Source organism: Artibeus jamaicensis, unplaced genomic scaffold (assembly GCF_021234435.1).
Source record: "Artibeus jamaicensis isolate MK-2021 breed Jamaican fruit bat unplaced genomic scaffold, CSHL_Jam_final contig_465, whole genome shotgun sequence".
Classification (NCBI taxonomy): Eukaryota; Metazoa; Chordata; class Mammalia; order Chiroptera; family Phyllostomidae; genus Artibeus; species Artibeus jamaicensis.
The window spans coordinates 13,957,013-13,978,628 of NW_026521843.1; the positions used below are offsets into that span (position 1 = coordinate 13,957,013).

At 42.0% G+C, this 21,616-nt stretch overlaps 2 protein-coding genes across 2 annotated transcripts in view; one reads left to right on the forward strand and one right to left on the reverse strand.

The window, feature by feature from the left end:
* Positions 1 to 13,404, reverse strand: part of HADHA (hydroxyacyl-CoA dehydrogenase trifunctional multienzyme complex subunit alpha) — a 37,105-nt gene extending 23,701 nt beyond the window's left edge. The window contains exons 1-6 of the mRNA XM_037146712.2: positions 13,243 to 13,404; positions 6,447 to 6,488; positions 6,283 to 6,353; positions 3,656 to 3,789; positions 1,391 to 1,529; positions 92 to 211 (exon numbers count right to left, since the gene is read on the reverse strand). Coding sequence (XP_037002607.1) covers positions 92 to 211; positions 1,391 to 1,529; positions 3,656 to 3,789; positions 6,283 to 6,353; positions 6,447 to 6,488; positions 13,243 to 13,312 — 576 coding nt within the window. The 5' untranslated portion in view covers positions 13,313 to 13,404. The remainder of the gene's footprint in view (positions 1 to 91; positions 212 to 1,390; positions 1,530 to 3,655; positions 3,790 to 6,282; positions 6,354 to 6,446; positions 6,489 to 13,242) is intronic.
* A 226-nt stretch (positions 13,405 to 13,630) lies between these two features.
* The window catches only part of HADHB (hydroxyacyl-CoA dehydrogenase trifunctional multienzyme complex subunit beta), a 36,058-nt gene continuing 28,072 nt past the window's right edge, over positions 13,631 to 21,616 (forward strand). Inside the window, exons 1-3 of the mRNA XM_037146713.2 lie at positions 13,631 to 13,716; positions 16,687 to 16,761; positions 16,871 to 16,915. Of these exons, the coding sequence (XP_037002608.1) occupies positions 16,695 to 16,761; positions 16,871 to 16,915 (112 nt within the window). The 5' untranslated portion in view covers positions 13,631 to 13,716; positions 16,687 to 16,694. The remainder of the gene's footprint in view (positions 13,717 to 16,686; positions 16,762 to 16,870; positions 16,916 to 21,616) is intronic.

Below are 21,616 nucleotides of genomic sequence, written 5' to 3' on the forward strand. Positions count from 1 at the left end.
ACATATTTATGCCTTTTACAGTAACAAAAATAGATCTAAAGGGGCACATAAGTACCAAGGTTCTACAGTTCACAGGCTGGTTTAAACTCACCAATTTGGGCAGTCGCTGTGTGCCGCCCGCTCCTGGTAAGAGTCCCAACAAGACTTCAGGGACCCCCAGTGCTGTTTTTCTGTCTTTGGTTGCTATTCTGTATTGGCATGAAATAGCAAGCTTCAAACAAAATAAAAGGAAATTAGAACGTTAGAAAATGTAACTTTATAACATGTTAGGATCTGTGAGGGTTTAAAATTTACTTAAAAGGAGATTTTATTTATTTATTTCTAGAGTGAGGAGAAGGGAGGGAGAAAGAGGAGAGAAACATTCCTGTGAGAGAGAAACACCAACTGGTTGCCTCAGGTACTGACCCTGCAACCCAAGCACGTGCCCTGACCAGCTCTCTACCTGCAACCTTTCGCCTTGTGGACAATGGCCAGCCGACTTGAGCCACAGCAGTCAGGGCTAAAGACGACCTCTTCAGAGCAGGAACGTGCCCACAGAATAAACTGCAATTCCTCAGGCTGGCATTTGGCACTTTCCACAATTTACCTTCCCAGCTTTATTTCATACCTTTCCCTTAATTTATCAACCTCTTTCTGGGTTACAGATTTCCTGAAAATTCTGCTGAAAGCTATGGAAGCTTTCAGTGGAAAAATACACACACAACTGTGTACATAACGCAGGTTAGGAAGCCCTGTACCCTAGAGACTCTCCTTCTCAATTAAGCAGCTGACTTACGGCATCCTAGTAGGCTTCACTTATCCTTGCATTTGCCCACACCTCGCCATAGGTGGAATGGTCCAGGCAATCAAATTCTGCTGATCGCTGAGGGCCAGGCACAGGTTCCCCTAATTAATTATGGTAAAAGAGTCCAGCATAGAGCCCAGCATGAGACAGATGCTTGATGAATGTCATTTTCTTTTCCCTTTCTTTTTTCCTACCTGTCCTAGTCTAGTAAGCATCTCTTCTGTCAAATCTTTTATTATTTGCCATCTCTGCTGCTATGGAGCACTCGAGTGTATATTAGGCTTTGTGTGTCTCAACCAGGCTTAAGCAGCTCAAGAGCACACATCACACTTCTGAATCTCTGCCCTGAAAACTTGAACCGGGTTTTCAGAATCAAAAGGGACCTAAGAGATCTAATAAAGATCTTCTATTTATAAATGAAAGCGTCACACTTTGGTTCAGATGCTCTGCGCCACAAGAACAAGGATTAAAACAGACCCAGAAGTTTACTAACTAAAAAGAAAGCTGATTCTCTGAGAACTTTCCTCCGGCAAAACAGTGCCTGAAGTTTCCCAGCTAGAGCACCCTCCCCATGAGCCGAACGGTGAGTCTGTAAGAAGCGCGTACCTCGAGGCCTCCTCCCAAGCAGGATCCACTGATGGCTGCCACAATCGGCTTCGTCGACTTCTCGAGTTTCTCAAACATTTTCTGACCTTCCTGTGACAGTTCTCTTACCTCTTCAGGGGTCTTGCAAGAAGCTATCATGCTGCAGTGAGCATGGAAGCGAGAGCAGAAAAAAACCGGAGATGAAACTGTAGCCCGCTTTGTCGAAGACCTCATGCACCACACCCCCACCTTCCCCCACACTGATACGCGGCGGTGCATCTTCAAACACCAGGGAGTTTGAGAAAGGCTCTACCTGGGCACTAGTATCAGTGACACAGTCGCTCCCTACAGAGTGTTAAGTTTCTGGATCCAGAAAACATGAAACAGAATGTGTTGCACAATTTTATTTTCATTCCCATGAACAAGACATCATTAACTTTTGAAGCTCCGAACAGGAGAAAATCATCTTCTAGTAAATATTTCCACTATCAGATTAAAGATTTTCTATCAGGTGGGTTTCAGATTAAACAGCAATCAACATCACAGAAAAAGAAAGCTCTCAAATTGATTAGAGGGATCTAAAAATCTTAAATAGATCCCCTAATGACCAAAAAGATCTGCTACGATAATGTAATCAATGTCCTTTAATTTCAGTTTGCCTCATTTCCCACTTTGTTTCTGAACACATTTAAGCTGTGACCTTTGTACTTGTGCCCAGACACAACTAGTTTTCTGTCATTTTGCGTCCTGGGCATTGCTCAGCCAGCCTCGTGGAAGCTGCAGTGTCTCCTTATGGATGTGGCTACAGTACCTCAGTGTCACTAGGTTCAGATAACTGGGCTACAAAACAAGTATTTGATACAGATAATTTTCTTCTAAAAATTAAACATTGAATAGAATACTTGTAAATTTCTAGTTACATAAATGAAAAAGGGCACACAATGCACAACAAGGTTTAAAGATATACAAGCACTTTAAGTACAAATTATTAAGCCTATAATATTAGTTTCCATTGCCTAAAGTACAAAGAATAACAAATACCCATATTTTGGCAAAATTAACTGCTAAAATTTTAACCCATTAAACTAAAACTAGTGTAGCATTTCTCCTTCTTATATATGCTTTAAAGAGTTGTAAACAAGTTTTAGAGTCACACAATCACTTAATGAGAGAAAGAAACTACTAGCCGCATCAGTCAAGTCCCCTTTGACACACTCCTCAGGGCCTACGGGCTCCTCATTTGCCAGGAACAGCACGCTCACGCCTGTGTGCACCTCCAGGGCAACTACCTGCCTATGCCCGCAGATATTACAGAGAAGTGTTTCATGTGTGGTTTAAAGACCTTCACATAAAGTATACACTGTGTGAGTCACTCTGTAGCTTGTTTTTTTAAAAAAACTTAACATCTAGTAATATGCTATGGATCCAGTTAATTCCTTTGAACTATTTTGTAGAATTCTGTTCCATGTTTTTCTTGTCCTTTCCCCTAATGACAAACATTTAGCTTGTTTCAAATTCTAGTTTAAACTACACAGGACTGAACACCCTTGTACATGGGTCCTTAAACACAAAGGGGAGGATTTCTCCAGCAAACATACCCAGAAGAGGTATCATCAGACTTTACGATACGTGCATTTGCATTTTTACTAAATGCTGCTGAACTGCTCTCCAAAGTGGCTGTGCCGATAGGCATTCCTACTGGTAATGTTAGAGGAAACTGGCAGTTATTTTAAAACACAGCACAGCACCCAGGAAATGATTTGTTTATGGCTTTTTTTCCTTTGTTTCTTGCCTCTGCGGGCCAGAGATAACAATTGCCCTTGTGCTACAGGTAACGTTTCGCGTCTTGCTTCTGTAAGGTGCTTCTTGCTTTCGTGCCAGAAGTAACAGTCTAAGTGACAGACTGCCCCTCACCCTAAATAAGCAATTGTTTCCTGCTGATCGGGGCCCAGAATTTGGAGACTGCCTCCTCTAGGTCTGCATGCGTAATAAAGGTTCCACTTCCCATCCTCCAGTGTTTGGTCTGAGTCTTTCCCGTAACAGTAATATATTAACTTTCTCATTTCCCCAAGTCCTTGCTAACACATTTTCAAACTTTTAAGTGGTATCTCATTGTTAGTTTAATCTTATAGTATTTTTATATTCTACTCAAACAGGAGTTTGAGCTGCTGTCAAATTCTTTAAGGAAAGTCCTATCTAGTCTTACATGGCTTAAGCAACCAGCCCCACCTGTCCTGCCTCCCCCCACCCCTCCCGGGCTTTTAAATCAACGTCATTAAAACTTACTTGATGTCAGCACCTGCAATGAAGCAGCCTGGCTTTGATGAGATGAGGACAGCACTTCTGACTTGATCATTTGCCCAGATTTCATTCATTACTTCTAGGAACTCCGACTGCAGTTCTTTATTAAGTGTGTTTACCTGTTGAAGAGAAATACGTATCAATCTAAGGGTTTAAATTAGAAGAACCAGATGTGTAGGCCACCATCAGCTGCTATTTTGATTGTAGGAAATATGTTTATCCATCAGAAAGATATTGTTAGAAGAAAGAGAGGCAGGAGGAAAAAATCAAATACCCAGTGACTTTTCTGTTCGGGCAGTTTTGATGAGCTATAAGCAACCCCATCCTTAAAAACAGGTCTACTCAAAGGAGGAACCCCGGGTCACGTTCCTAAGAGTTTATAGGTTACAAGTAAGTCTACAAATATTGACTGGCATGGAAAAAATTTATATAACATTAAGGGAAAAAATTTAAAATCAGGTATATAGTGTGATCTTAATTTCATAAACACTTTGTTCAAAGTGAATTAAATGTTAAAAAGCAGTTGTTTATGGGTTTGAAACAGAAGGGATTTTTTTTCTTCACAGTTTTAAAACTCCCCACCATAACTATGTGTTGTTGCAGCCACTGGTCAGCAGGCGCCAAGATCTACTCTGGAGGGGACCGTCTGCTTTCCTCGGTTTGTGGCAGTTGTTGGTTGCTTCCACCCAGGTCCTCCCATTTCATCTAGGCCCCTGGCGACAAGATTTCTGGAATACAAAATCTTTACAGAACTTTAGATGGGGCTTTCATGAGCTCCTACAATAAAGCTCTTCTTGGCAGACTAGATTAATGCTATACACTTTGCTGAAGTTGCCAAAAACAAATGAAGCTCCACTTTGAACAGAACTTGACCTCCAATATGTGAACTCCACTGAGTCATTCATGTCCCTCAGGAAGCTTAACAACCACAGTTAGCCCAGCTAACCTATGAATAGTAACTCACGCCAGGCAGGTAATGAAGAAACCAGGTCAAATAATCTCACAGTTAAGATGGTCAGTTTTGCTGGGACTCAAATCAATGGAGTGGACCAGAAGGAAGAAAGGAACAACCAAACAGAAAAGAATGAAGAAACAAGAATTCAAAAAAATGAGGAGAGGCTTAGGAACCGCCAGGACATCTTTAAATGTTCCAACATCCGAATTATAGGGGTACGAGAAGGGGAAGAGGAGGAGCAACAAGTGGAAAACTTAGTTGAACAAATAATAGAGGAGAACTTCCCCAATCTGGCAAAGGAAATAGACTTCCAGGAAGTCCAGGAAGCTCAGAGAGTCCCAAAGAAGGTGGACCCAAGGAGGAACACACCAAGGCAAATCGTTATTACATTACCAAGATTAAAATGAAGGAGAGAATCCTAGAAGCAGCAAGAGGGAAGGGGACAGTCACCTACAAAGGAGTTCCCATCAGACTGTCAGCTGATTTCTCAAAAGAGACCTTACAGGCAAGAAGGGGCTGGAAAGAAGTATTCCAGCCCTGGCTGGTGTAGCTAAGTGGATTGAGCGTGGGCCTGCGAACCAGACAATTGCGGTTCGAATCCCGGTCAGGGCACATACCGGGTTGCAGGCCAGTTCCCTGCAGGCCAGTTCCCAGCAGGGGACACATAAAAGGCAACCATACATTGATGTTTCTCTCCCTCTCTCCTTCCCTTCCCCTCTAAAGATAAATAAATAAAATCTTAAAGAAAAAAAAGAAGTATTCCAAGTCATGAAATGCAAGGACCTAGATCCAAGATTGGTCTCTCCAGCAAAGCTTTCATTTAGAATAGAAGGGCAGATAAGGCGCTTCTCAGATAAGGTCAAGTTCAAGGAGTTCATCATCACCAAGCCCTTATTATATGAAATGTTAAAGGGACTTATCTAAGAAAAAGAAGATAAAAAATAGGAACAGTAAAAAGACAGCAAACTCAGTTATTAACAACCACACGTAAGACAAAAGCAAACTAAGCAAACAACTATAACAAAAACAGAACCACAGAAAAGGAGATCACATGGAGGGTTAGCAATAGGAGAGCGGGAGGCGGAGAGAAGGGGAAGAGGTACAGAGAATAAGTAGGTAGATGGTAGGTAGAAAATAGACAGGGGAAGGGCAAGAATAGTATGGGAAACATGGAAGCTCAAGAACTTGTGACACATGGACATGAACTAAAGGGGGGGAAATGTGGGTGGGAGGGGTGTGCAGGGTGTAAGGGAATGAAAGGGGGAAATGGGACAACTGTAACAGCATAATCAATAAAGTATATTTTTTAAAAAGATGGTCAGTTTTGATTCTCATAGACAAAAACCGTACTGATTCTTATTAAATAAGTCAACTCTTATCTAATAAATCATCATTCTACACTGCAGCAGAAGGCTAGTTTTATTAATTATTGATGTTAATCTGCCACCTGAAATCAACTAGAAAGCATTCTTAAACAAGGACCTCTGCTTCAGAAAACTCCATTCCTGTGGCAACCTGTCAAACTAATTTAACTGTCAGAGCTGCAAATCCCTATGGTAAGGTTACTGCCAGATTGGTGGGTTTCTCCCTTTTCCATTCAGGACCGCGTTCACAGATGTAGTTAGTAGAAACAACTGCAGCAAGTTGAAGTAGGTACCTTTGAATTGGGTGAGTTAATTCGGATGACTGCCACATCCCCTTTGACTCCATAGTTAATATGGGTTCTGGCTAAAAACAGAAAGAAAATTTATTGGTAAACGTTTGTATTGCTATGTAAATCTAAAAAGCAATGTAAGCATGTTAATAAGAAATTAAACTTACTCAGCAAAGCAGATGACCTTGTAAAGTTGCGACAAATATAACCTGTAAGAAAAAAAGATTTCAAACTTAATTATTTCACAAAGCAGTATTTCTGGAGTACTTTTTCTATGTAACAGAAAAGCAAAATCAGAACTGTGTTCTAGGACGTACTGTGACCACTGTCATATCTTTGCTTGTTTCAATTACCAGGTCAGTGATTATTTGGATACCAAACATGGGAGAACAACGGCTCCTCAAAGATGTACATGTCCCTAGAAAGAGAGTATGTGAGGTCACACGGCAAAGGGGAATTGAGGTTGCTCATAAGGTCAACTTAAGTGCAGGATGATCACCCCGGGTTATGCAGGTGGGCCCGATGTGACCACAAATGGAAAGAGAGAGGCAAAGAGCACCAGAGAGATGGCAGCACAAGAAGGACTTGGCCTCATTTTGCTGGCTTTGAAGAAGTTGAGAAATGCAGGCAGCGTGTAGAAAAGGCAAGGAAGTAGATTCTTTTACAGCATTCAGAGGGAACACAGTCCTGCCAACACCTTTGATTTTAGCCCAGCGAGACTTATTTCTGAGACTCATTTCTGACATCAGTAACTGCAAGAGACTAAATTAGTGTCTGTATTGTTTCAGACACTGAATTTGAGGGAATTTGTTACGGCACTGATAGGAAATGTATACACTAAGAAACAAATTATCTACAAAGTAATCCATAATGGCAGTTCCGAATATATTCCAAATGTATCTCAACCAGGTTCTTCAGCCACATCCTCTTGCATTTTACGGAGAGATGGAGTTTCCAGTGCTACTGAAAGTAAAATCAAGGGGCACTAGGGACTAATAAAACAGTCCACATCACACTTTGTTATTTTAAGCATTTCTAATGAGAAAAGTCTATGCTCGCCACCAAAGACACTTTGTCATCTGGGGATAAGGAGGACCAGCCACTCTTCTTCCTCTTTCCCAGCCACTTCACCACTTAAGGCTCTCCAGCATGCCACTGCTGAGATGACCTTTTGAGCAAAAACCATCACAAGAAGTCCCATCCGAGGGTCCTTCAATCTGGACTCTGGGTAGAAGGAAGGAACGCCGGGGAACTCTAAAGACTCCGAGTTAGTTCTGAGCATTACCCGACCTCCCTTCTAGCACTACAGGCTCGCCTTGGCTGTGCTCTCATCTGAGCGCCTTGCTGGAGGCTGTAACCAAGCTGCTCTGGAGGCCAGCAGAGAGTTAACACCCCTTCATTACAACTTCCCATCTTTTTAAAAAAATATACTTTATTGATTATGCTATGACAGTTGTCCCATTTCCTCCCCTTCATTCCCCTACACACTGCACACCCCCTCTCACCCGCATTCTCTCCCTTTAGTTCATGTCCATGTGCCATAAGTTCTTTAGCTTCTACATTTCCCGTACTTCAAATCTTTAAAAAAAACACCCTGCTCTTTCTTCCCTTGCCTTTCACATTTATGGTCCACCTCAAACCCTATCTCTTATGTACCTCTTTAACATCTACTCCTCCCTACACATACCTTCCAAATCTTGTCTAATCATCATAGGAAAAAGTTTTCTCTTTCTCTGAATCTAAAAATAAAACAAATTGTCCCTTAATAACTGACAACTGTAATAGCAGTACACATGAAACACCTGTGCTCAGGAAAAGGCGTGAGTTTGAAAGTAGTATCAAATGTGGTGAAGAACTAGTACTTAAATAATAACTAGTGTATCTTCTCTAACTATACCGGCTTTCCCCAAATATTATTTAACTTTGATTACCGGCACTAAAACTTTATTTCTAATTTTCATTAAAATATACTGCATTTGGGCTACATTAGGGGCTATATAGTCTTGGAATCCACAAACATAATTAAGGAGAGTGTGGAATGTCTCCTAACTTAGGAGTGCTATTATTTCTTTTTTTAATTAAAATCCCTACAACCTTTCCACCAGCCTGTGACTGCCTGTCTCTCTCTGTGCCTGCTCTCTCATTCTCTAAATCCCTCCCTTTAGGTGGCATGTCAAACCCAGAGTCTAATAAGACTCTGCATTAGCATGCAATGCTAATCAAGGACAACGGACAATAAAATCAAATGATTTTTGGTCACTTTATGTTATGGTGGTATTCTAAATACGATTTCAGAAATCGACTCGACCAAAAGTACTGTCTACATGACTTAGGAACGAACTCTAGAACCACACCCAGTTCCCGAGTTGGAATGTCTACATCTGCCCAGGAGGCAGGGACCCCTCAGGGGCGGAACACAGTCGCACAGGGCCAAACTGTTACACATGAGACAGCTATTTAACATATCCAGCGGGTCTGGGATTCCCAGAGCAGCACTGAAAAGTGATTCCAGAACTATGTGGGGTATGAGAATCAGCCAGGGAGGCTCAAATATACTCACAAATTCCTGGGTGACAGATAACCCAGGATCACAAAATCAGAATTTACGGGGACTGAGTCTCAGCATCTGCATTTTTAAAACAGGTTAACTGAAGTAGACAGCAGACACGTGGGCCCATGGAAACTACCGATCAGAACCCACTGCCAGGGGAGTGGATTAGGAGAGGGCCATAAATAGTAGCCCACTATTTATGAATAGAATCTTCAATAGAATCTTGCTGGTTTGAAAGGCAAAGCAACACATTATTTAAAAGGAAAAAGAAAACCATGTAAATGGCACCAGAACCACAATGATGTGCTGTGTGGTTCTTCTGCATTTCTCCTTTAAGCAATCCAAGTCTGGGGCAAAGATGAGGGCCCTGAAAGTCAGACTTGTGCTCAACTGTCAACTTTATCATTTACTAGCTGACTAACCATGCGCAACTCTTTTAGTGCATTTCAGAAATACAAGTTATGTAACGATTGTAAAGTACCTGGAAGTCACAGTGCTACACCAAAGTAAACTGAGAGAAGCAGCCAGCCATTTCCTCAATCCCCTGTGCCTCTACTTCACTAATGACGTGCTTCCCTTCTTTGCTTTTCCATCATTTGAAATCTGTATCATCTGTATTTATCGCTCTTCCTTCTTTATATTTGTATCATGGCTCCAACCTTTCCCACAAAGCCTTATTCTGAGATTCTGTCTACAATGATCTTTCCCTTCTCTGGGAAAAATTTTATCTTTATTATCTACTGTTTTGTTTTCTAATCACTGCATCTGTAGCAGGTGTTTCTCTTCCTGAACTGTCATCTTTTCCAACCTCACCTCACAGTCATTCTTCCTTCAACAACAAAACCTTTACTGTGCCCTACCAAGTGCCACACACTGTAGGCATTGAGAATAAGCAAAGACGACAACCCCTGCTTTGTGGAGCTTGCATTCTATGGCAGCAGGTGAAATGATATCTGGGAAGAACTAGTTCCTACTCAGTAGAGATAAATAAGAGGTGAAAATAAGCCTGGCATAAAAAGGAGTTTGCTGATGAAGTAGAAATTTCAGTAGGAGGGGAGTCAAGGAATAGGCAAGTCTAGCTCCAACAGGGTAAAGTCGATTCAAGTGGGGAATGGATTGACTGGAAATGCAGAGTGGGAGGGGCGGGTGAAAAGGCAGATTAAAAAATGTAAGTATGGACCTGGCTGGTGTAGCTCAGTGGATTGAGCACAGGCCTGCGAACCAGAGAATCGCGGTTTGATTCCCAGTCAGGGCACATGCCTGGGTTGCAAGCCAGTTCCCTGCAGGCCAGTTCCCAGTAGGGGGCGCATGAAAGGCAACCATACATTGATGTTTCTCCCTCTCTCCTTTCCCTCTAAAGATATATAAATAAATAAAATCTTTAAAAAAAAAAGTAAATATGTATGTTAAAAGATAAATACCTAAAAAGAAAAGAAAATAGAGCTGGTGAGAGGGCCTGGGCATGGGTTGCTATTTGAAAGACCAGATATTTGAGAAAACAGGTTGGTGCTCATTAGCTTATATTTTAAACCATTTTAAACTCATCCACTAACCTAACTTCACTGCCTGCACACCCTTAGCACATACACAATACCTCCTCTAAATCAACTTTAAAAAAACAGCTTCACATCTAGAGACAACTGAGACAAAAAAACAAAAGAAAAATCAGTACATGTAAAAAACATATCTGGAAAAGAATTCCAAAACACGGCCAAGTTGTAGTACAAGTCAGTTCTGCCTTTGGAATCTAGCCTTACGTACTACCTAACCCATAGAGTTTACCATATTTTTTGGACTATAAGATGCACTTATTTCCAAATCTGGGAGGAAGGGGGGGTGTGTCTTATAGTCGGAATGTAGCTTACCTGGCTCACTGTGTGTGTGTGGGGGGTGGAGCTGGGCCACGGGTTATTAAATATTTCACCACATTTTTTGCTTCAAAAATTTTTTCCCTATTTTCCTCCTCTAAAACCTAGGTGTGTCTTATGGACTGGTGCGACTATAAGACGTACGGTATGTTAGAGCAGCTGGGTGAACTTTAGCCTATATTTCTCATGCCAGCAACAGAGAGAGAAACCTTTGTCCCACTTTTTAACAATTTTAACAATGTAACTCAAGAAGATATGTTCAAGAGTTAAGACTACAGCAGTAGAGAAAGTTAGATTATGCTGACACAAATTTCAAATATGCAAATGTTCCCTTGGTTGATACAACAACAGTTTTCCTCAACAAAGAGACAGGATCAAGAACATAAGAGAATTAACGAAGTGAGGGTTATGCCCTCTAAAGCATTTGCCTCTAATCCATTTCCTGTGAAAACATTTTACCACTTGTTACAATTCACTCTCTAAACATTTGTCTGAAATTTATAAATTGCTATTAAAAGCAGCAATATCTATAATGAGCCATAGTTTCTTATTGGTGAAAACATAATGAATGCAAAAATGTGTGTGTATATATTTGTGTGTTAAAAAATAGAAAAACTAAGCTTGTAGCTTTTAATTACCCATGTAAAATGTAAAAATTCCTTTAAAATTTTTTCAGATACATAAATTCATAGTTCCTCAGGGCGGGAAGTTAGTAATAGCTAACATTTACTGAGCACTTTAAAAAAAACAGCTTCACATCTAGAGTGACTCCTTTAATGCTCACAAGGTGAGATTATTCTCCATTTCACAAGTGAGAATGAAGACAGAAATTAATGGCCCAAGATCATCAAAAAGTAAAAGACAGAGCCAGACTGAAATCCAGACTCTTCTGTCAGGGAATTTCTCCTTTGAAAGTAAATTCATAGTCTCCATCATTCATTTTACAGTTGAAGAAAATAAAACCCAGTGACAGTAAGGTGTCTGCCCAGTCAGCAGTTAATGAGTAGAAATCACATAACCTGATTATCCACTTAGCTGCTAATCCATGAGAAGTACCTTAAAACCAATGCAAGTGCAAATTCAAAAATATACATTTGATTTTTCTGAAGTGTTAAATCATAAATGTGGAAAACAGAAAACAAAATGAAACTGTAAGGTAACATGACCAAATTCTAACAGTAGCTATGTAAAAAGTAAGAGATGGGTGATTCTTTTTTCTTAATCCCTTTTCCCAATGTTTACATTTCGGTTTTATTTAACATTATGATTGGCACGAGAGCACATGCGTGTGCGCACACACACATCAGTCCTGTAGCAGAATAAAAACAGTGGTTGAAATAAAACAGAAAAAGATTCAATTATTTAAAATTAAGCTCTTAGCCCTGGCTGGTGTGGCTCAGTGGACTGAGTGTCCACCTGTTAACCAAGGGTTGCAGGTTTGATTCCCAGTCAGGGCACAAGCCTGGGTTGTACACCAGGTCCCCAGTAGGGGGAGTGTGAGAAGCAACAAGACGGTGTTTCTCTCCTTTTCTCCCTCCCCTCTCTAAAATAAATAAATAAAATCTTTAAAAAATATAAAATTAAGCTCTTAAAGTAAAGGCAGACTCCAGCCAGCTGTCTAAAGATCAGTATACTACCCCTGAAGTTTGGGAGGAGGAAAGCATATTACAAATTAAGCTTCTAATTAAGTAATCGGTATTAAGAATATCATACACTAAAAAGTCACTTTTCACCTGATAGATTTGAGATGAGAAGAAAATACCTGAATTTCAATAATCAGCCACTTTCATCCTTTCACCGCCAGTTTGGAGAAAGATGGTATAGCTGATGCAAGCTGCTTATCATTAGAAACAAGATTAAAAAGAGTTCTTAAAATTAGCTAATATTTTATTCCATTAGATACACGTATTTGAGTATTTTTTAAAAATGTTTTTTCTAGCAAATTGCAGAACCTCCCCGTGAAATTCAACAGATTGGGATTATTGGCACTGCACAGTTGAGCTCCTTATTAAAATATGGTTTTTAAAAAAACGGTTCTAAGAGAAAGGAGCTGGCAGTGGCAGTCATTTGCAAGGCTGGTTAATTCCATCCAAGAAGCTTTTAGGAGAGCTCTGGTTACGGGCAAGTTGCCGTGGAGGCATAAAGATGTGATAGACTGGGGCGTCCGAGTCCTGGAACTCCCGATCTCATAGGGGCAGACAGGTTCAAGGCCATCATTAAAGAACATCAGAGAAACGTGAGCCCAGAAATGCAACAGAGAGATCTGCGGAAAGTGCCAGAGCGGGGTGGACAGGACTCAGAAACATTAGGGGTTACGAATCCTTAAGTCGATGAAGGACTCGGAGTCATGAGAGAGGAAGTGACAGTCATTTCCCAAGGACACAAGAGACCCGGACGCAGGGCAGCATCTCTCCCCTGCTAAGCCAGGACTGGGGCCCCAGGCGGGGACTGGGAAACGGCGGAGAGTGGGAGACGCGGGTTCGAGGCCGCCACTCTCCGCAGGCGTCTTGTCCGGGGTGCAGGGGCACCCTCAGCCGGTCTCACCTGGGCAGCGAAGCGTCCTGGAGGCATTCGAGAGGCGTCTGAGGCTGCCAATTGCCCGAGAGGCCACCATCTTGGGGAGAAGAGGACGAAAGTGGAAAGAGTTCAAGTGCGGGGGGCCGAGCTGAACACTTTTCTTCCCGCAGCTTGGCCCCGAGGAGGCGTCCGACGCACTGCCTGACTAAAACCGCGATGCTAAATTGCCGGCGGCCCCTTAAACCTGCCCTTCATTTCTGGCTTACGGAGCGTAAAGGACTCTTTCTCCGCTGGAAGGAAGGGGGCCCATCGAGAAGGCGGCCCAGTGCCGGGTTTTTCAGTCAGGCGTCCGACGGACAGCCCAAAGGCCCGGGGCGTCCCGGAGCGCGCCGGCGGGGTGAGGACCTTCCTAGGCAGGACCCGCCTCTTGGTCCGTTCTCGTTCTGTCACTCCTGTCCGAACCTTGCCAGCAAGCGGGAGCGGGAGCTGTCGCAGACGCAGGTGAGACCGGAGGCGCGCTCGGCTTTCTGCCTGGCCTCTTCTCCTCCGCGAGATGCACAGTTTTTCCGAGCCTGCTGCTCCATTGCCTGCGGCCACCTCCCCCGCCCCGGGGAGTGGGGCTCCAGCCAGCGGAAGAAAGCTCCTCCGCCCGCCGAGGGCTCCAGGACCAAATCGATTAGTGCGGGGAACGGGACCTGGCATTCTGTCTGTAGCTCCCAGCAGCGGTGTCACCTGTGTTTTAATTTTCCACCGCATGTGAACGAACTCCTTGCTGTGTGTGTGTCGGCTCACAGCGCTGGGCTTTGCTTGCAGCGGCTGTGGAGGCTCAGAACAGGCCCCGCGGGTTTACCCGGATTCTTGCTGCCAAGGGTGGGACTGGCTCCTTAAGTGACCTTTCGGGATTCGATTTTGGAAGGAGACATCCCCCCCCCCCCCATCCTCTTCGGAGGACCGTATCCAACGCTTCAGAGGGTTTTCCAACCCAGAAGGGACCTGGTCGTGTATTTATCTGATCGTTCATCCCCTTCATTTTATCGCTGAGGAAACCCAAGCCCCAGAATCACAAAGAGTGATTTTACCCATGGCCGCAGGTGGCAGAAACAGGACTAGAGCCTTGGTCTACTAATTTCTAGACAAGGACTCTATGATTGCACAATAGCTATTTTTGTTCGGGAAAGATGGGCTTGAGTCCTCAAATTCGCTGATTGATTCCCGAAGCAAGTAGCGTTGAGGGCACTCTCATGGCATCTCATTTAATCCGCACAGTCCTAGAATTATTGTTATTTGGACTTTCTAGATGAAATTTGGGAGGCTCCGGGAGTTTATGTAAATTTTTGGTAGGTGGCAGGCAGCGGCAGAATTCAGACATAAATCTGCATTTCACTGTTCAGCACATTTGAAAGTTCCACACCAGAGGGAGCAAGAAGGGGCAGGGGGAATCGGCAGGGAAGTTGAGGCTGAAATGAGTGTGGAAAAAAGAGATTTGTCTTTAAAACTCAGGTCAAATAGAGAGCTCTCCATCACTCTGAGCACTTTAGGCAAAAATGGGATGACCAGTGATTATTTAATTTTCCAGAAAGGATTCTTGGTGACCTCCAAAAGCCCTCTAATTTATAAGATTTTTGTAGCACTTAGGATTCAGATCAGTGGTGGCAGCCTTTTTCTGTAAAGAGCCAGAGAGTAAGTAGCTTAGGTTTTGCAAACCCACATTGACTTCTTGTCATAAATTGCTTTATCTTGCCCTAGGCTCTTAAGAGATGCAACAACTGTTATCAGTTAGAGGCCCATGTGTTACAGTTGGCTCTTGACTTTTTTGTTCCCTGTATTTGCAATAAATAGTGAACTCCGTCAAGGCAGAAATGTTGTTTCTCACTATGGTTTATATAGAGGGAAACCAAGTACACCACCCACTAATACTAATAGCAAACACATGTATGCCCCTTACTATATCAGGTATTATTCTAAATGTTTTCTCTCTATATATATTAATTTAGTTATTACAACAACCCTACAGGGTAAGTACTGGAATTATCTACTCTTACAGATGCATTTTGCAAAGGAATTATGTTAATTCTAAAACAGAGAAAGGTTAAGTGATTCGTTTAAGGTCATACAACTAGGGTGGAGCCAGGATTTGGATTTAGATGGGATGACTTTAGAGTCTGTGCTCTTGAGCATTACATTGTGTCTTAATGATGATATCTTAATCCTGAGCTGTCGGGGCCAGCCCATCTTGTCTTTACTTGCTGAGCCCCTTCTTTCTTTCCCTTGTTCCCAGGTGGCTGAACTTCATTCAGCTTTCCATGGCTCCACACTCAGTAGAGCCTTACACTACAGTTTCCATGCCCCCCAAATCCTTGGGTCTGTGTCCTAAAGTTTAGAGCGAATGACGAGGGTCAGCCCTCCCATAGGGTAGTTTGCCTATTACTTTTTTTTTTTGAAATCTCTCCCAATTTTTTATTAATTATTGATGGAACGTATATTCTGTGTAACTTGTTTTTTCAGAAACTACGGAAAAGTCTAAAGAAAAATACATCTATAATTCCACCACTCAGATGACAATTACTAACATTTTGATAAGCATTTTTTGATCATGTTTAAATGTAGATTTTAAATAAAACTGGAGCTCTACTGTATGTAAAAAAATGAAACACTCATAAAAATTCTTAAGTCAGAAGAATATAAAATGAAAGTCCCTCTTTATCCCTTCCACGTATAGACTCTTGGCTTAATGGACTTTCTTTTCTGTCTGTGTCATAGGGAGTCTTACTATACAAACTGTTTTGCAGCTTATTTCTTCACTTACTATACGTATCCTGGATACCTTTCCATGTCAGTATGTACATACATGTGTATCATTATGTTTCACTTTACTTTCAAACTGCTTTACAGGCTTTAATGGTGTGCTTAGTAGGGCTCATATTTTCATTATTTTGAGACAATATCAAGCTTATAAAAAAGTACCAAGTGTAGTACATGAACTTTTTGCTTACAGCAGTTGAGAGTAAGTTGCTGACATTGCACCATCCTTAAATACTTTAGTGTGTATTCCCTTGAAATGCAAACATCCCTCAAGGCATTCTGTATGATTACAATACAAATTTAAAAATCAGGAAGTTAATATTGGTGGCTTCTGCCTCTTACTACTGTGGATCTGTGTGCAAGTTGCCAATCCCTGTGTGCCTCAGTTTTCTCATCCCTTAACAGAGGTGTAATAATCATGCCGACTTCACAGGTCATTGTTAGGACTAGAGTTAATGCTTAGAGTAATGATTTGTGTACTATGAAAGCTCTATCAGTGTAGTTATAAGAATATTAGAGGAAGGGTAGTTGGTAATAGGTTAAATTTTGCAGCAGTAGCCGAGGACTAGTAAATCTGTAGTAGCCATGGGTGAGGTTATCAGAGATCATGGATTACAATATAGCTGTAAATGACTCGAATAACCCAGGATGTGTGTTTGTCCTTTTCAGATTTCATTATGACTTCCATCTTGACTTACACTTTTAAAAACCTTCCCAGCACATCACAATGGGCCTTCAGATTTTGTAAGTTGAGTTTGTTCTTTTCTTTTTTAACATTAGGTTTGGATTTGTAAGCATCTTACACAGACATTGAATTGTATTTTTTTGGTAAACACTTTATTTTGTCTTTCAGCTATAAGACCTCTGAGCTGTTCCTCCCAGCTACGAGCAGCACCAGGTACTTTAACTTGTAAAATAAACATCTCTGATTTATTTATTTATTTGTTTGTTTAAAAAATTTTTAATGTATTGATTTGAGAGAGAGAGGAAAACATCACTTTGTTGTTTATCTGTGCATTCATTGCTTGATTCTTTTTTTTTTTTTTTAAAGATTTTATTTATTTATCTTTAGAGAGGAAGGGAAGGAGAGGAGAGAAATATCAATGTATGGTTGCCTCTTGTGCATCCCCTGCTGGGAACTAGCCTGTAACCTAGGCATGTGCCCTGACTGGGAATCGAACCGTGATCGTGTGGTTCACAGGCCCACGCTCAATCCACTGAGCTACACTAGCCAGGGTCATTGTTTGATTCTTGTGTGTGCCCTGACTGGGGCCGAAAGGGCAATCTTGGCATATACAGACGGCACTCCAACTGAGTTACCTGGCCAGGGCCCCAAACATTTCCAATTTGAATGTTAGATTCTAGATTTGTAAATTCTGAATGAAACCCAAAACTAGTTTGCTAGATTTCTCTCTTTTATGAGAAACATGAATATCACTGTTGCTCTTAAATTAGAATAATGTAAGGCCAATCAGTAATGATGATGCATGGTGTGGGGTTGGGTTCGAGGACGTTGACAGGAGGCCGTGCTCTGGGGTTTGGAGGTGGATGGAGTTATGGAGGTTCCCTGAACCTTGCTGGTCAGTTTATTCATCCATTGGCTATCAGTCCTGGAGATGATTAGCTAACACTTTTGAGACTGTTATCGATCACGGGTTGACATTTTAAATCTGCAGTTAGTGATAGGCTTCTCTGTTAATGGCTATCTTGTCCTATATACAAGAGGATGCATTCTTAAAATAGGGACAGCTGGGAAACTAGGTAATACAAGAAGGTGGTTGGGTCAGTGTGGAATGAAAAAGTAAGGAAATTTGTCGATTTTTACATGGCCATTTAGACACTAGGTAAACCCAGTGAGTTAGACATCTTCACTGTTGAAAACGTATTTTGCAGAACCTACTGTAGGTGTGTGTCTTCATTGGCCAAGGCTAAAAACACCCTAACAAATTTATACTGTCCTCTCCTTGCCAGGTCTGTATCAAGCTGTTGCTTCTGGCTTTGGTTTTATCAGGGATGATAACGCAGTAGGAAAAGCACCTCACCAGGGCTCAGAAGGCCCCTGCTCTGTTTCAGGCCTTCTTTTTTCCAGGCAGCGGGGCCTCGAGCTGGTCACTTTACTTCCTTGTGTTTTAGTTTCTTTGTCTAAAAAAAACACAGTAATTCTAGTTTTGTTGGAATTGCCCGAGTCTCCTTATTTTTAAATTAGTGACTGCTTGTTCAAAATATGAACAAAATAATCTAAATAGAATAGAACTAATGTTCCATTTCCTTTGAATCCAGTTACCAAAGTCCATCCTCAGCTTTCAGACAGACTGGCTCACCGAAGGCATTTGTAAACCACAGTTGTGGGGCAGCAGAAACCCTGGTTCTTCCTCATGGCATCCTTTCAGTGTCAGCTAGTTGGTGTTTCTCTCTGCGCTTCTGCTTCTGTGCTTAGATTCCTAAGAGAGAGTCCAAGGGGCACAGCTTATCACTTCTAGGTGGATGACGTCAGTTACTGATTAACTACTCTGCAGATTGACATTTGGTGGTCCATCACTTGTCCTGACTCCATTCAGCTTTGGCTGTGGACGTAGGGACACAGCGTGTGTGGCTGCTTCTGGCGGGGACTGTAGCAGGGCAATACCCTTTAGAGGGGGCTGTGGGTGAGCAGGCATTTCAAAATATGTCTTTCCTTTTTTTGTCTGTACAAAGCTGCACATATGTCATGGCTGTCCCACCTGCACCTCACTTTTCTTTGGAGCTTCAGTTTTGCATCTCTAGCTACCTGTCAAGCGGACATGTCCTCTTGTATGTCTCTTCATCTCCTTAAAAATAGCATGTTTAATTAAACATGAGATCATCTTTCTTCAGTGTAGAGTAGCTAGATTTTCTTTGTCTCTAAGATTTCTTTACAATCCTGTTTCCCTTTTTTTTTTCTTTCTATGTCTGATTGGTCATCAAGATACCTTCCATTCTAAAATCTCTTGTGTTACCTCTTCCTTTTCATTCACATTGATACTATATTTCTTTATTGAAAAGCAAGAGTATTAAGCTATGTAAAGAATTAACAACATCAGTTATTTTGCTTCTATTATTAAGGAACGGCTTATTTATCAAATTGGTTGCTCAGTATGATATTGATATAATAGATTGTTAATCACTTAATAAAAAGAAACAGTTTTATTAATAGCATACATACCCTCATCATTGAGTATAATCTGTGTATTTACCTTAAATATTATTTGCAAATTCATAAATGTTAGTTTCTTAGTCTTTTTTAAAATATATTTTATTGATTATGCCATTACAGTTGTCCCATTTCCCCCCTTTATTCCCCTCCACCCTGCACACCCCCTTCCCCCACCATTCCCCCCATTTAGTTTATGTCCATGTGTCACAAGTTCTTTAGCTTCTACATTTCCCACACTACTCTTGCCCACCCCCTGTCTATTTTCTCCCCACTGTCTATGCTACTTATTTTCTGTACCTTCTCCCCCCTTCTCCTCCTCCCACTCCCCTGTTGATAACCTTCCATGCGATCTCCATTTCTGTGGCTCTGCTCCTGTTTAAGGTGTCCACTTTGGGTTTTTTGTTGTTGTTGTTTTAAGATTTTATTTATTTATCTTTAGAGGGGAAGGGAAGGAGAGAGGGAGAGAAATATCAGTGTATGGTTGCCTCTCCTGAGTCCCCTCCTGGGAACTGGCCTGCAACCCAGGCATGTACCCTGACTGGGAATTAAACCTCGATCCTTTGGTTTGCAGGCCCGCACTTAATCTACTGAGCTACACCAGCCAGGGCAGTTTGTTTTGTTTTAGGTGTGGTTGTTAATAACTATGAGTTTGCTGTTCTTTCACTGTTCATATTTTTTTAACTTCTTTTTCTTAGATAAGTCCCTTTAACATTTCATATAATAAGGGCTTGGTGATGACCAACTCCTTGAACTTGATCTTATCTGAGAAGCACTTTATCTGCCCTTCCATTCTAAATGAAACCTTTGCTGATAGAGCAATATTGGTTGTAGGTCTTTGGATTTCATGACTTGGAATACTTCTTTTCAGCCCCTTCTTGCCTGCCTGGAAGTTCTCTTTTGAAAAATCCGCTGACAGTCTGATGGGAACTCCTTTGTAGGTGACTGTCCCCCTATCTCTTGCTGCTTCTAGAATTCTCTCTTTCATTTTAATCTTGGCTAATGTAATTATGATGGGCCTTGGTGTGTTCCTTCCTGGGTCCAGCTTCTTTGGGACTCTCTGAGCTTCCTGGACTTCCTGGAAGTCTATTTCCTTTGCCAGATTGGGGAAATTTTCCATTATTTGTTCAAATAAGTTTTCTACTTGTTGCTCTTCCTCTTCCCCTTCTGGTACCCCTGTAATTCAGATGTTGGAATATTTCAAGATGTCCTGGCGGTTCCTAAGCCTATCTTCATTTTTTTGAATTCTCATTTCTTCATTCTTTTCTGTTTAGTTGTTTCTTTCTTCCTTCTGGTCCACTGCACTGATTTGAGTCCCACTTTTCTTCCCATCACTATTGGTTCCCTGTGCATTTTGCTTCATTTCACTTAGTGTAGCCTTCATTTGTTCCTCTAATTTGAGATTAAAATCAACCAGTTCTGTGAGCATCCTGATCACCAGTGTTTTGAACTGCACATCTGATAGGTTGGCTATCTCTTGGTCGCTTAGAAGTATTGGCTCTGGGGCTTTGATTTGTTCTTCTGTTTGAGCCATTTTTGTTCAGGTCACGCCTGTTACATATGAGTGGTGGAGCCTTAGGTGTTCACCAGGGTGGGGCAACCTAGTTGCTGGGTTGTGATGCTGTATGTGGGGGCGGGGTCAGAGAGGGAGCAATGGTGCTTGCTCTGCTCTCTCTTGGATTTCAGTCCCCTCTGCCACTTTCCTCAAGCAAATCGGGCCCTTCTGGTGCTGGTTCCTGGGTGGGTGGGCTTGTGTACATTCTAGGAACCTATGGGTCTCTCCAGTGAACTCCCCTGTGAGGCTGGGAGTCTCTCCTGGCACCTTTTGAATCAGTGCTTTTAGGCTTTATTTTCCATTGCTGAGGCCCAGGGTTGCTTTGTCTGTTTTGCTGCCTGTTTTCACCTAGTTTATCTGAGTACGAATGTGCGACCATGGACAGCCAACCACCTTGCATGCTCTGCTCGTTTCCTCCCCGAGCCTGGGGTCTGCTAGCCCTGCGCTGCCTGCCTTTCCGGGTCTGGCTGCCACTGCCTTTTGCTGCTGTGATCCCTCTGATCCCTCTCTGCCAGCCGCCAACTCCTCCCCTCTTAACAGTCTGGGTGAATGGTTGTCAGACTTCCATACATTTCAGTTTTCTATCTGTTCTGGGTGTGTTTCTGTTTCTAAATCTTTGCTGTCCTTAATTTTGGGTGTGTGAGGAGGCACAGTGTTTCCTCCTATGCCTCCATCTTGGCCAGGAGAGTTTCTTAGTCTTCACTCACTCACACACACACACACACACACACACACACACAAACACAACCACACACATATATAGAAGTGGTTTGGTGAATGGCATTGAATAATATAATTCTTCGTAGAATGTTTATCTTTAGAAATGTAAAAGGTCATCTGACTTTGTATATGTTAACTAATAGTTCTTTGAACTT